We start from the raw sequence: 15479 nt of genomic DNA on the forward strand, positions 1-15479 counted from the left end.
CCTCCCTTCTACTCTATCTCCATCTAAAAATCAGTGGAAAAATATTCTCGAGTGAGGATTAACAACAACAACAAGAATACACGCGCACACACACACACAATACAGAAAGTTATAAACAAGTCACACACTATAGAAGCAAAAATGTAAGTATTAGCAAATAAAATTAACATATTAAGATAACTATATACCTTGAACCAAGTAGAATTTGTCTCAAGAAAGTAAAGATAGCCCTAGCCCGTTTGGCTCAGCATTTAGAGTGTCAGCCCTCGGACCAAAGAGTCTTGGGTTCGCCCTGGCCAGTTTGGCTCAGCAGTTGGAGCGTCGGCCTGCGGTACAGAGAGACCCGGGTTCGGTTCCCGCTAAGGGCACGTACCTCGGTTGCAGTTTGTCCCCGGCCCTGGTTGGTCGTGCGGGTGGCAGCCACTCGATGTGTCCCTTTCACATCGATGTTTCTCTCTCTCTCTCTCCCTCCCGCTCTATCTGAACAAAAAATGGAAAAATGTCCTCGGGTGAGGATAAAAAAAAAAAAAAAAAGAGTCTTGGGTTCGGTTCTGGTCAAGGGCATCTACCTTGAGGTTTGGTCCCTGGCCCTGGTCAGGGTCATATGGGAGTCAACCAGTCGATGTGTCTCTCTCACATCAATGTTTCTCTCTCTCACTCTCACTCTTTCTTTCTCTCCCTCCCACCCTATCTGAAGATAAATGCAAAAATATCTTTGGGTGAGGATTTAAAAAAAAGAAAGTAAAGATGGTTGACTTAATATTAAGAAATTACCGCCTTGGCCGGTTTGGCTCAGCGGTTAGAGCGTCAGCCTGCGGTCCGGAGAGACCCGGGTTTGGTTCCCTCTAAGGGCACGTACCTCGGTTGCAGTTTGTCCTTGACCCTGCTTGGGTCATGTGGGTGGCAGCCACTCAATGTGTCCCTTTCACGTCGATGTTTCTCTCTCTCTCTCTCTCCCACTCCCACTCTATCTGAACAAAATATAAAAAAAAAAAAAAAAAAAAAAAAAAGTCCTCAGGTGAGGATAAAAAAAAAAAAAGAAATTACCAATATGCCCGGCTGATGTGGTCAGTGGATTGACTCTTGTCCATTGGACTGAGAGGTCCCGGTTCGGTTCCCGGTCAGGGCACATGTCCCAGGTTTTGGGCTCGATTCCCAGTGGGCGGCATGCAGGAGGCAGCCATTCGATGTCTCTCTCTCTCACACAGATGTTCCAATCTCTCTCCCTTACTCTCTAAAAAAAATCAAAAACAGGGAAAAAAAAGAAATTACCAATAATATGTTTACATAGGTAGATCAAATAACCATATTTAAAAAATTTTTTTTTCTTTATTGATTTGAGAGAGAGAAGGAAAGAGAAATAGAAACATCGATGAGAGAGAGCATCAATTGGCAGCCTCCTGCATGCCCCCCACTGAGGATTTGGCCCACAACCTGGTCATGGGCCCTGACCGGGAATCAAACTGGTGACCTCTTGGTGCATGGGTTGGGGCTCAACCACTGAGTCACACTGGCTGGGCAAAGAACATATTTTTCACAGAAATACTTTTCATGCCATATATATATGTATTTTTTTTAAACCTCACCCAAGGATATGTTTTTCTTGATTTTTAGAGAGAGAGAGAAGCATCTATTCGAGAGAGAAACATCAGCCTTCCATATGTGCCTGAACCAGGGATTGAACCTGCAACCTAGGTATGTGCTCTGATCGGGAATTGAACCCGCAACCTTTTGGTATATAGGACGACGTTCCAATCAAATGAGCCACACCGGCCAGGATTACATATCACACTTTTTAAAAATTAGGTGGTTATGGAGAGATGCAAAGGAGGATATTTTTAGTTTCGTAGCAGTTAGAAAGGAAAACTTTCTGCATTTTAAATATTAAGGTGAACTCAGTGGAAATGGAAAAATTAGTTTCTGAAGACGAAAGTAAGTTTGAAAGCTAAAGTCCTTGCTGCTTAAGGAAGCATCTATTGCAAAGTGAATAGCATGGTCTTAAAATGGTAAATGTGTAACACCCTGAAGCCCCTTGATGATTTAGGAATATTCTGATGAAGAGGACAGTTCATTGGCATCAGAAAACTTAGAGCTAAATCTTGACTTTACCTCTTAATAGATTAGTGTCATATCACTTACTCTCTTTATGTTTACATGACTCAGCTAATGATTGTAGGCAACTGAGGGATGCCTAGATGTGTTCTATCAATCTCTTCATAATCTATCCAGCTACATTTTACATGATTATGTCCTTTGACTACAGTTGATGGTTTTAGCACCTCATTGCTTTGAAAACATTTAATTAGCCAGGATGAGCACTTGACCCAAGATTAGCCCATGAATGTCTCCCTGGTATTTTAAGGCTTAGATTAAGAGAGAGGATTAATGAAATCTGTATACAAAACAGATGACACACCAATGGCCATGTTTTCCACCATGTGAAGAATAGTGATCTATAGCGAGAATGATGCTGACCTGAGAGAAGCTCAGAGGTGACAGACAGACACAGTCCTGTCAACCATTGACTTCCTGAAACCTAGTTGTATCCCTGACCCTCTTATCCCTTTCTTTTTATTAAAAATCATTAAAAAATTTTTATTACAGTTAACATACAATATTATGTTATTTTCAGGTGTACATTCCAGTGATTAGACATTATATAACTTAATAAGTGATCATCCCAATAAATCTCGTACCCATCTGATACCATGCATAGTTAGACTATTATTGACTATATTCCCTATGCTATACTTTACCTCGTCTGTAGCTACCAATTTGTACTCCTTAATTCCTTGACTTCTTTCACCCATCCCTCCAACTCCCCTTCCATCTGGCAACTGTCAAAATGTTCTCTATGAGTCTGTTTCTATTCTGCTTGTTTATTTATTTTGTTATTTAGATTAAATTTTTGATACTTGTTTTTTTTGGTACGTGCCCCTAGCGGGAACTGAATCTAGGACTCTCTGGTTTGCAGGCCGACTCTCCAACCGCTGAGCCAAACCAGCCAGGGCAGATTAAATTTTTTTATTTTATTTTAATCCTTACCCGAGGACATTTTTCCGATATTTTGTTCAGATAAGAGTGGGAGGGGGAGAGAGAGAGAGAAACATCGACATCAAAGGGACACATCGAGTGGCTGCCACCCACACGACCCAACCAGGGCCGGGTACAAACTGCAACCGAAGTATGCGCCATTAGCGGGAACCGAACCCGGGTCTCCCTGGACCGCAGACCGAAGCTCTAACCACTGAGCCAAACCGGCCAGGGCCAGATTAAATTTTTGATAGATATGTATTTGTCGCCATTTTATTGTTCATATTTTTTATCATTTTTTGTCTTCTTTAACATTTCATGTAATACTGGTTTGGTGGTGATGAACTCCTTTAGCTTTTTCTTGTCTGGAAAGGTCTTTATATGTCTTTCAGTTCTAAATGATGGCTTTGTTGGATAGAGTAATCTTGGTTGTAGGTCCTTGCTTTTCATCACTTTGAATTTTCTTGCCACTCCCTTGGCCTTCAGAGTTTCTGTTGAGGAATCAGATGACAGTCTTATAGGAGCCTCCTTGTAGGTAACTAACGGCTTTTTTCTTGCTGCTTTAAAGATCTTTCTCTTTGGCATTCACCTCTTTGTTGTGGCACCTTGGAGGCAGTCGGCTGCTTCAGAATGAAGCTGAATATCTCTTTGCCAGCCACTGGCTGCCAGAAACTCATTGAAGTGGACAATGAACACAAACTTCGTACCTTTTATGAAAGTGTATGTCCACAGATGTTGCTGCTGATGCTCTGGGTGAAGAATGGAAGGGTTATGTGGTTCATATCAGTAGTGGGGACAACAAACAAGGTGTTCCCATGAAACAGGATGTCTTGACCCATGGCTGTGTTCGCCTGCTCTTGAGTAAGGGGCATTCCTGTTACGGACCAAGGAGGATTGGAGAGAGAAAGCGCAAATCTGTTTGGAGATTCATTGTTGATGCCAATCTCAGTGTTCTCAACTTAGTCATTGTAAAAAAAAAAAAAGGCAGAAAGATATTCCTGGTCTCACTGATACCACTCGTTGCTTGGGGCCCAAAAGAGCTAGCAGAATCCATAGATTTTTCAATCTCCTTAAAGAAGATGACTTTCACCAATGTATTGTGAGAAAACCCCTAAACAAAGAAGGTAAGAAACCTAGGACTAAAGCACCCAGGATTCAGCATCTTGTTACCCCACATGTCCTGCAACACAAATGTCGGTGTATTGCAATGAAAAAACAACATACCAAGAGAAATAAGGAAGAGGCACAGCATGTGCTAAAAATTTGGCTAAGAGAGTGAAAGAGGCCAAAGAAAAATGCCAGGAACATATTGCCAAGAGACGAAGGATGTCCTCTCTGAGAGCTTCTACCTCTAAGTCAGAGTCCAGTCAAAAATGAGATTTTTTGCCCTGGCCAGTGTGGCTCAGATGGTTGCACATCATCTTGTGCATCAAAGCGTTGCTGGTTCAATTCCTAGTGAGGGCACATACCTGGGTTTCAGGCTCAATTCCTAGTTTGGGGGTGTGCAGGGAGCAGCCAGTTGATGTTTCACGTTCCCACCAACATTTCTCCTTTCCTCTCTCTCTAAAAATCAATAAAAATTTTAAATGAGTAACAAATAAATAAGGACAAACATTTTTTAAAAAAGATTCCTTGTTTTTAACTGTTTGCGTTTTAATCATAATGTGTCTTGGTGTGGGCCTCTTTAGATTCATCTTGTGTGGGACTCTGTGCTCCTGGACTTGTACGTCTATTTCCTTCACCAAGTTAGGGAAATTTTCTGTCATTATTTTTCCAAATAGGTTTTCAGTTTCTTGCTCTCCACTCTCCTTCTGGCACCCCCATGATGCAAATGTTTGTATGCTTGAAGTTGTCCCAGAGGCTCCATACACTATCCTCATTTTTTTTTATCCTCACCCGAGGACATTTTTGCATTTATCTTCAGATAGAGCAGGAGGGAGAGAGGAAGGAAGAGAGAAAGAGAGAAACATTGATGTGAGAGAAACACATTGAGTGGTTGCCACCAACATGACCCCAACCAGGAATGGGGACAAACTGCAGCCGATGTACGTGTCCTTAGTGGGAACTGAACTTGGGTCTCTCTGGTCCATGGGCCGATGCTCTAACCACTGAGAAAACTGGCCAGGGCAATCCTCATTTTTTATTTTTTATTTTTGCTGTTCTAATTGGGTGTTTTTTGCTTCCTAATATTCCAAATTGCTGATTTGATTTTTGGCTTCATCTACTCTGCTATTGATTCCCTGTAATGCATTCTTCATTTCAGTTAATGTATTCTTTATTTCTGACTGGTTCTTTTTTATGATTTCCTAACCCTTTCTTTCATTCTATGAGCCAGTTGAGCCAACTAATTTCCTTTCAAGTCAAACTAGTTTGAGTTGAATTTCTATTCCTTATAACTAAATACCTGAATTTGGATGACGTGTTCTGACTCCAATGCTCATGCTTTCTCCAATGTACCATATTCCTCTTCTATGGCTGTTATTGTCTAGACCAGAGATGTTTAATGGAACTTCCTATGATGATGGAAATGTTTTGTATTTGCAGTGTCCATTATAGTAGCTGTTAGCCAGGTGTGACTCTTGAGTTCTTAACATGTGTCTAGTGCAATTGGGAAATTAAGTTTTTAATTTAACTTGAATCAATTAAAATTGAAATATCCACATATAACTAAGGCTACCACCATTTTTGATACTGTAGCTTTAGATATTGTAAGGTCATTGGAAGTTGTATTTCTTATCTTTTATGTTTTGTTTTTAAATCAGGGAAGTGGTATGTGTTTTATGGGGAAAAAAACCCTGGAAACAAGATTAGACATTTTAGTCCTGGCTGGTTTGTCTCAGCGGTTAGTGCGTTGGCCTGTGGACCTGAGAGACCCGGGTTCGGTTCCTGCTAAGGGCACATACCTTGCTTGCAGTTCATCCCCAGCCCCGGTTGGTTGGGGTCATGTGGGTGTCGATCACTCCATGTGTCTCTCTCACATTGATGTTTCTCCTCTCTCTTCCCCCCTCTCTCCCTCCCATTCTATTTGAAGATAAATGCAAAAATGTCCTCAGGTGAGGATAAAAAAAAGATTAGACATTTTACTTGAAAATGTGAATACATATAGGAAATCAGCATAGCTAATTTCCATTTCCTCATAATATGGATCTAGTAGATAGTTATATTTAGCAGAAATGGGGCAAATAAAAACTTATTGTGCTATCATAATGTCATTTCTGCCTGTAGAATATAAATGTATTTGTTAAATGTAGTTAACATTTGGTCAGGTTGCCAAGAAACATAGCAAATTCTCGTCCAAATAAATTAGCATATACATCTGGGGGAGAGAATGCCTAGCCCTCTTTGGTGTGTTTTAGATAATCAATAGTTCTAAATAATATTTGGCATAAGTGGATTTTCTACATAAGGTTAAAGAGAAATTATTTCAGAGGACCTACATAAGATGCATTTTATTATGCCAGTGGGAAGACTCATGAATTTCCCCACAGTGTAGCATTCTCTTGTGGGGAACACGTATAAAGGAACATAGGAACGTAGTGATTATGCTGCCGCCTAGAAAGGCTCGAGAGTAGATTGAAGGGCAGTGTGAGTGCAGAACTGGGACTGGAGAAAGGGCACTGCCAAGCAAACAGGGAGAAGGAAATAGATGGAAGGCTAGAGATAGGCTTAAATCAGATCTTTGGAGGAGACAGTACGGAGCAGGTCAGTTCTGTCTAGCTTAGTGCCTGGTGCTAAGTACTTGTTGAAAGAAAGAATGAATGATAGAGGGCCCTGTGCTGCCTTTCTTCGCTGGCATCATTGCTGCTCCCTGCTCCTCCTCCCCGGCCTAGGGTTCACATCCATGGCCTTCTGCTACGTGCCGGCGCTGCTGCTCATTGCTCATCTTCTTTGCCATTTGGCACATTATAGCACTGGATGAGCGGAAGGTTGATTACAAGAATCCTATAGACCAGTGTAATATCCTGAATCCTTTTGTACTTGCAGAGTACCTCAGAAGAAACTGTGTCATGTTTCTTTGTGCAGCAGAGTGGCTTACACTGGATCTCAATATGCCCCTCGTAGGCATATCATATTTAGAGGTATATGAGTAGACTAGTGGTGAGTGGACCAGGACTCTGTGACCCTACAACCATCATGAATGCAGATATTCTAGCATATTGTCAGAAAGAAGGATGGTGCAAATTAGCTTTTTATCTTCTAGCCTTTTTTTACTACTTACTTATATGCATGATCTGTTTTGGTGAGCTCTTGGAACACACAGAAGAAGTGGTCCAGTTAAGTGCATGCAAAAAACCACCAAACAAAGGGATTCTATCCAGCAAGATCCTGTTTCCAAGAGTAGCCTATGGAATCTGATCGGTTACATTAAAAAATGACTCATATTTTGCCCTGGCTGGTTTGGCTCAGAGGTTAGTTAGAGTGTCGGCCCTCGGACCAAAGATTCGTGGGTTCAGTTCTGGTCAAGGGCATGTACCTCAGTTGTAGGTTGTCCCTGGCCCTGGTTGGGGTCATGTGGGAGGCAACCAGTTGATGTGTCTCTCTCACATCGATGTTTCTCTCTCTCTCTCCCTCTCCTACTCATTCTGAAAATACATGGAAAAATATCCTCAGGTGAGGATTTAAAAATAAATAAATAAAAAATGACTCATTTTTAAAAATGTTTCTCCATTTTTTGCTTCTGTGAACGCTGCTCTCATCTTATACTCAGATAAAGAATTTAAATGGAATTACATATAAATTAATATAAAATGATTACCTCTGGTGTTGACAGATTTGAACTTGCACTCCGTAAGGAACAGCCATAATCCCTTGAATGATTGCATTAATTATTGACTATCTTTAGTCCATTGGAAGTTTTTGTTTATAGGAACTGTAGGGCTCATTTAGATGCCAGGTGCTTCTGATGGACTGAAAATATGTATCTGAGCTATGGGAAACTTCCTAGGTTTCCTTATCTGTCATGTAAATGATTATATATAGATACTACATTAAAAAAAAATAAGAAGAGTGAGATTTTTTTCCCCTTGAACTTGAATATTATCCCTGTATGTTACATGAATGAGAGCTTTCCCAAATATCCATCAGAGTAACATTCTTTTTTTTTTTTTTTTATCCTCACCCAAGGGCATTTTTGCATTTATCTTCAGATACAGCAGGAGGGAGAGAGGGAGGAAGAGAGAGAGAGAAACATCGATGTGAGAGAGACACATTGACTAGCTGCCACCCATACAACCCCAACCGGGGCCGGGGACAAACTGCAACCGAAGTACATGCCCTTAGCACCCGAGTCTCTCTGATCCGTGGGCCAACGCTCTAACCGCTGAGCCAAACCAGCCAGGGCCATCAGAGTAATAGTCTTGCTTTAATTCTTAAGCATAAGTGAATATGATATAAAACATATGCTGAGCCCTGGCCGGTTTGGCTCAGCAGTTAGAGCTTTGGCCTGTGGACCAGAGAGTCCTGGGTTCGGTTCCCACTAAGGTCACATACCTTGGTTGCTTTTTGTCCCCAACCCCGGTTGGGGTAATGTGGGTGGCAGCCACTTGAAGTGTCTTTCACATCGATGTTTCTCTCTCTCTCTTCCTCCATCTCTCTCTCCCGCTCTTTCTGAAGATAAATGCAAAAATGTCCTCAAGTGAGGATTAAAACAAAACAAAAAACATGCTGAATTACTTAAGAAGAATGCATTTAAAACTATTTTAAGTGTGTTTTAATTTGGCCAGGCCAATGTGGCTCAGTGGATTGAGCATTGTCCCATGGACTGAGAAGTCCCAGTTCAATTCCTGGTCAGGGCACATGCACGGGTTGTGGGCTCGATCCCCAGTAGGGGGCGTGCAGGAGTCAGCCAATGGATGTTTCTCTTTCTTCCCTCTCTCTCTAAAGTATCAATAAAAACATAAAAATATGTGTTTTAATTTGTAATACATTACTTATTAAGAAATTGGTATTATACTTATTGTTCTAATCTGCTAAAGGTAGTCTTGTGACCATTATATTTGAACTTGTAATCATTGTTCAGCTCTATGGGGTTGGGCTGGGGTGGGGTGGCCATGTTCTGCTATTTAGAGGTATGGTGAGCATACCTGAGTACTGAGAAGTTTAATTTTTTTGTGTTTTAAGACTAACGGAGTAGGTGTGACTAGATCTAGCCCCTGTATATCCTGGCCCTGGGTAGCATGGTGAGCACTTCTGGCTGATCTGATAGTTTGGAGGTACATGCTTATTTTCTCTGTGTGGCTTCTAGAAGGAAGTCAAGATGATTAGAAGCAGGATGGAGAGTTTAACATTATTTTCAACATGGTTATCTAAATGGATGTAAACATATGAGATTTTAGTACACAGAATTAATTGGCTGCTGTGTAATTTCCAAGTTTCATCCTTTTTTGTTTGTTTTGTTTTTGGTATGTGCCCCTAGCGGGAACCGAACCCGGAACTGTCTGGTCCACAGGCCAACGCTCCAGCCACTGAGCCAAACCGACCAGGGCCAAGTTTCATCCTTTTTTATTCAAAACTCCTCTGAACTCTGATTGTCCGTAAAAACGTAGTGTTTAGAATTTTAACCAATTCCTTTACTCAAATATTATAGTGATTTCACATCTGATAGTGAAAACAGATTTTAGAATATGAAAAGACACAAGGCCATATAGGTTGTATTTCCAATTTTAAGTGAATATATATTTGCAGCTCAATTTAATTTGCACCCTTACTGTATCATTTATGACATATCTCTATAGGCACGTAAGTGTAATATGTGGTACATAGTCTGTTTGCAAAGAAAAACATGTTTGCAAAGAAAAGCCTCTCTTTGATCTATTTCACTCAAGCTATGTTTATTTGTCTAACGGGCACTGTTTTAGACACTGGGGATACAACACTGAAGAAGGCACAACCCTCCTGGAGCTGTGGTCAAGGCATACTGTCAGAGGGCATAGTTCAGATTAGGTGGTAACTAATCAAATAAGCTGAGGTACCTCAGTCATCTAGGAGAGTTGTACAGGGAGCTAGGATCTAAACTAATAAACTCACTGAAGACAGGGAGTTTGGTTGGGCTTTTGTCTGTTGTGTTCACTGCTCTCTCCCCAGAATAGTGCTTGGCTCATAATAGGCGTTCAATCAAGATATGTTGTTGATTGAAGAGTTTAGTGTTTTGAATTTGTATAATCATAGACACATACTTTAGTGAATAATTTTTACATTTAGCTATTTGAAAATTTTATAATCTCAGTTACCTTATTTTTTTGTTTGTTACCTACTTGTTGTTTCTCCTTGTACCTAAAAATCAGGGTGCTGGAAAAATGTATTAATTCTAATAATTAGTCAAATGGTGACCTGATATTGCAGAGAATAGATTTGGAAAGCATCTTAAGAGTTGATCTTTTATTCAGCTGCCTGCCTGGGAAAAACTGAGTAAAATGGTTAAGTATGTATTTTTAATTAATCATTAGAAACTAGAGCAACATAATTGGGTTCCCTCTTGAGCAAATGGAGACAGGTACTTAACCCTAGACATAAAGGTACTAACCTGAACATTTTAGAACTCCTAACTGTGTGGGAAAGGGGAAAAAATCGAGCACAACTAAGCTGCTCTTTGTTGATATCAGAAATGGGCCTGTCATTCATTTTGGCATTGAAGCATAGCCTCCTATCTCAGGGGGCAGGACCGGGACTTTTTTTTTTTCTTCCCCGAAGAGCTGGACAGTTATTACAGGTTGAAAGGCACGACCAGTTTTTCAAGAGTTTCTCCTCCTTTTTTTTTTTTTTTTTTCTCTCCGAAACTCATGATGCGTTTGCTCTGCTTTCAAGATGCATTAAGGTCTCCTGCTTTGTGACTGCTTGGGGAGCCAGCACTACCCTGACATGTACAATTCGAACCATGCAGATTTCATGAGTAAGTTTAACCTTATTTTTTAGCTAGTTAAAATTCAAGTGCTTTTTAGAAAAATGGAGTTAGGCATTTTATTGTTTCACCACTTTTATTTTAGGCATATTTTAAGCAACCTTTCCTTTTAAGAAGCAAGGTTTTACATTAAAAAGGTCCCTTTTGTCTCTCAGATCTGCACTTTCAGTTTCTTTTGAGGTGTCGTTGCATTAGATAGTATTCGTATGTCTTCTGAACGACAGTTAACTCACCAGTTTTCTTGAGCATCTTTTTAGTTTTACTGAGAAGTATTTTAAATTGAGCTTCCTGAGCTCGATTACTTATGTCTGACACAGTCTCAAGTTTCCAGTGAATGGTAACAAAGACTGTAGAGTGTTGTTGGTACTGCAGTGAGAGGCATGCTTCTTTAGACCAGGTAAGAGAGATCATTTTGTTTCTTATTGCTGGGTGAGTTTTTACAGCGCTTATTTTATATTCTTTCAACAGCAGCAATATTACATTGATAAATAGCCAGGAGCACGCTGAATTCAAGACGTCCTTGCTTGTTGCAGACAGGAAAACTAGAGTATGGGGGTTGGGGTGGACCGGGGGGAGGGGTAGAGTAAGCTTAGTTTATCACTCAGTTACTTATATAAATCAATTAAAATGTGGAAATAATTCTGGAGCTCAGTTTTCTTCATTCAGGAACTAAGGAAGCAGTTGAGGAAATGCATAGTTTTAAAGGTACTTCATGGTTATTACTTGTGAAAGCAATTTAAATGATAGTTTTTACTTTCATTTCTTTCCAGGAGTTAATAAAATAAGCTCTGCCTTCAACTATACATTTTTTCCATTTATGAAAACTTTTCGACTGTCAACAGCAAAATAGGCTTCCTCAGAATTCTTGGAATAAACCTGACACTTTAAAAATTATTTCAGTTTTTATAGCTGTTCATTCCTTTTTTTTCCCCCCTAGTATTTTTCTTAAAAAGTATTTGTGCTTTGAAAATGTCAGCTGTATTCTAATGAAGCTCGGGCATTGTTTGCTCATAAAGGGGCCGGTGCATTCCACTGCTTTATGGTTTATTATGAGGCACAGTGTGAGAGTGGGTGGCACCATTTGGTGTCTGCTTCTTGGGGTAGTGACTGCCATTATGTTAGTGTTGGATTGGCAAAGAAAATATAGCATGCAAGATCCTGTATGAATCTGGAGACTGTGAAGAAATTCTTAGCCCTGAACAATATACTGAGTGAGCCCAGAATGTGTGACAACTCGACTGAGTTGATCACTTAAAGAATACTCTTGAAGCCTGCGTTTTAGTTACAATTGTTGTTCTTTGATGTATATAATATTTATTCATTCTTTGAACTTTAATAAGGAAATCAATGTTTCCAAATAAACTATGACATTTTAAGGAGATACAGTAAAATGTTAAATAATACATTTACTTGAAAAAAAGTTTTAAGCAACTTAGTGTGGGTGGGGAGGGGGAGTGAGGGAGGGAGAGGAGGTCAGGCAGAGAGCCTTTCTTTCAGTTAGGAAGCCTTGGTGATGAAAAAAAAGCAACAGATGTTTCTTCTGTTACAATTGAGGCTGTTTCATTCAAAATTCACAGTAGCTGAAATGGGGAGGGGAGGTCATAAATCTGACTTAATCAGTGAATAAATAAAACTTAGTCATTTAAATGTATTCTTTTATATTCAGGATTTGAGAATCAGTATAGGGTAACATATTCTGAGTAACATACCTTTTGAAGAGGCTTTTTATCTTAAAAATGTGTGTGTAGTTAATGGAAACGTGAGAAAGTTAATTTTAGTGCATAAAAACGGTAATTAAATCATTAGGGGGAAAACTAAGCCATGATAAAATATGTAAGGAAACTGAGGTTGCAACAGTTTGTAATTGCACAATAGGTACTAAGGCTCAAAATGAAGTTGCAATGTGAAACATCATTTGTATGCAGCGATAGATCATTTTATCTTCAATGAGAAACATGAGACTTGTTCCAGAAGATCTTTGAATGAGAACTGTGGGAGAAATATTTTGAGTTTATTTGAAATGAGGTGTTCCAGTTTGCCTCTAAAAAAGAAAGATAGTAAGTTTAGATTTGGTTGCTAATGGAAAAAGGGGAAGAAGGGACTGTTTATCTGCTCAAAAGAGTGGGAAAGAAGAGCTTGGAGGCTCCATGCATGCCATCAGAACAGTAAAAAATATATACACACATTGAATTTTGTGGAATTCTTGAGTAACGTAAAAACCTTTCCTTTGCCCTCGCCGGTCTGGCTCAGCGGTTAGAGCGTCGGCCCGCAGACCAGAGTCCCGGGTTCAGTTCCCGCTAAGGGCATGTACCTCGATTGCAGTTTGGCCCCGGTTGGGGTCCCATGGGTGCAACCACTCAGATGTGTCTCTCTCACATCGATGTTTCTCTCTCTCTTCCTCCCTCTTTCACTCCCGCTCTATCTGAAGAAAAATGCGAAAATGTCCTTGGATGAGGATTAAAAACAAACAAAAAAATCCTTTCTTTTTACTGGTAGCACGAATAGAAGTTCTGTGCTCTTGGAAAGTGTGCATTTAATACACATTACAACTTTATGCAGTTTCTTAAAAGTTAACTCTAGTAAAACCAGGGTGCCAGATCTTTCGCATGTTAGGCTCTGATTAGAAATGTGACATACCCTACACTGTAAAATGGGTAATACTAGGGAATAGCCAAAACATTATTTGAACCATAGTTCAAAATTTATGTATGGAGCAAATGTTAAATGGGTTTCTAAATGTTTAATTGGTCTAAGGAGAAGACTGGAAAAGGTATCGACTTTCAAGGAGATTATTAAAATTTTCTTTTGCTTTTAACTAGGATCTGTGGATTACCCTGAAGAATTTCTTTGCTTTAAATAATAATGACAGAATTTAGAGATTTTGAAGCTTTTCAGATCATCATTTTAATTAAGATTAAGATTCTAAAATTGATTATAGGTACATTTTGCTTTTTACTTATTTATTTTTATTTTTTAATTCTCACAGGAGGATTATTTTTTTCCATTTATCTTCAGATAGAGTGGGGGAGAGGGAGGGAGGGAGGGAGAAGAGAGAGAGACAGAGAGACAAAGAGAGAGACATCGATGTGAGAGAGACACATTGACTGGTTGCCCCTCACACAACCCCAACCAGGATAGGGAACCAAATTGCAACTGAGGTACATGCCCTTGACCTGAATTGAACCCGAGACTCTTTGGTCTGCGGGCTGAAGCTCTAAGCGCTGAGTCAAACCTGCCAGGGCCATTTTGCTTTTTAAAAGAATAGCATTATGTAGCAGTTGAAGGTTTTTTTCTCTCTTAAAGATAAGTAAAATAACTTACATGAAGTTTAAAATGGATTTACAAATTGTAGATTTGACTAAAGTAAGAGCTATATATGTAACTTTGATGGAATAGACAACCCTAAAAAAAACTTGGTGGCCCCCCATGGGATATATAACTATGGCAACATCATAGATTGTAATTATGAAAAATGTGTGTCACTTTTAAAAATGTGTGTTGCTCATGATTATAAATTTAGGTATAAGTTACTTAACAAGGAAAACAGCATCAGCCACAACAGTGCAGAAATAATTGAGACTGTTGATCCTTCAGATTAAGAGCAATATACTGAAAACAGACTCTGGAGTGAGATACCTGTGGTTCTTGCCTTATATATGAACTCTTTAGCACAAAACAGAGGTCTGGGGAATCTGAGCCTTACTTCTTCATTGTTCTCCAAGTCAGAATGCCAGAGAGTGACGGACTGAGATGTTCTCTGTGCCTCACGTATGTGTATGCAATTAGAAACAAACTCTGGGGTGGAAGTCAGAGGGAAGGCTTGTCTGATGTCTATTTTTTTTTTTTAAGAAAACTGTTATTATTTAGGAGCAGGTAAGGTAGTATGTGTATTGTGCTTTAAGTATATATTTAAGTATATTAAATCTATTGGGTGAATGTGTCCAAGAACCTATCATGTAATAGAGTTATATTTTCCTACCAAGTTTCAGGCACCCAATTTTCAAATGAACTTTTTGGATCTTGATTCTGAAGTTAGAGATGGGGGTGGGTGGTGGCTTTGTTTTTGGCACTTTTCTCACTCGTGTTGCAGTTTGGCAACTCTCTTGGCATTTCTCTGACAGCAGAATGAGGAGACTGTTAACTGAGCACTTACTGTGTGCCAGGTAGACCCAGTGGAGGTTTGCAAAATTTTTTAATGGATATAATTTTAATACAAAAGATTTTGTTGATATTGATGTCTGACTTTAAGATTTCTTGCTCTTCATAATATGATTTAAATGTAACTTCAGTAAGAGCTCTCAAATGGAATATGTTGAAATAATATAGATAACATCACAATTTTGAATGAGCTACTTAGTACAGTATTATGGAATACAGTGATCCCCTGTTTTATTTGCTAAGGAATAGAAAGAACTGCTTTGAAACTCTAATTCATGGGTCTTTGGTCTTTGAGTTTGTGTCCTAAAGTTTTAAATTTATTTTAAGAACACATCTTTAAAATTCTAGATCTGTCTGTAGTCGTTGGCATCTTTTTTTGGGGGGGGGGGGT

The 15479-nt window shown here is 39.5% G+C and overlaps 1 protein-coding gene and 2 pseudogenes across 7 annotated transcripts in view; all 3 read left to right on the forward strand.

The window, feature by feature from the left end:
• Positions 1–15479, forward strand: part of TFDP2 (transcription factor Dp-2) — a 143293-nt gene that overhangs the window by 60661 nt on the left and 67153 nt on the right. The window contains exon 1 of one of the 7 annotated variants that reach the window (XM_036267599.1): positions 10783–10921. The exons of 4 other annotated variants lie outside the window; for them this stretch is intronic. In XM_036267599.1, coding sequence (XP_036123492.1) covers positions 10891–10921 — 31 coding nt within the window. In that variant the 5' untranslated portion in view covers positions 10783–10890. Of the gene's footprint in view, positions 1–10782; positions 10922–11294; positions 11328–15479 lie in introns of those variants that run through there. 2 more of the 7 variants (XM_036267600.1, XM_036267603.1) reach the window with 2 other exon arrangements.
• On the forward strand, positions 3664–4410 carry LOC118633627 (annotated as a pseudogene).
• LOC118633483 lies at positions 6788–7389 on the forward strand (annotated as a pseudogene).

Source organism: Molossus molossus, unplaced genomic scaffold (genome assembly GCF_014108415.1).
Source record: "Molossus molossus isolate mMolMol1 unplaced genomic scaffold, mMolMol1.p scaffold_m16_p_18, whole genome shotgun sequence".
NCBI classification, from domain to species: domain Eukaryota; kingdom Metazoa; phylum Chordata; class Mammalia; order Chiroptera; family Molossidae; genus Molossus; species Molossus molossus.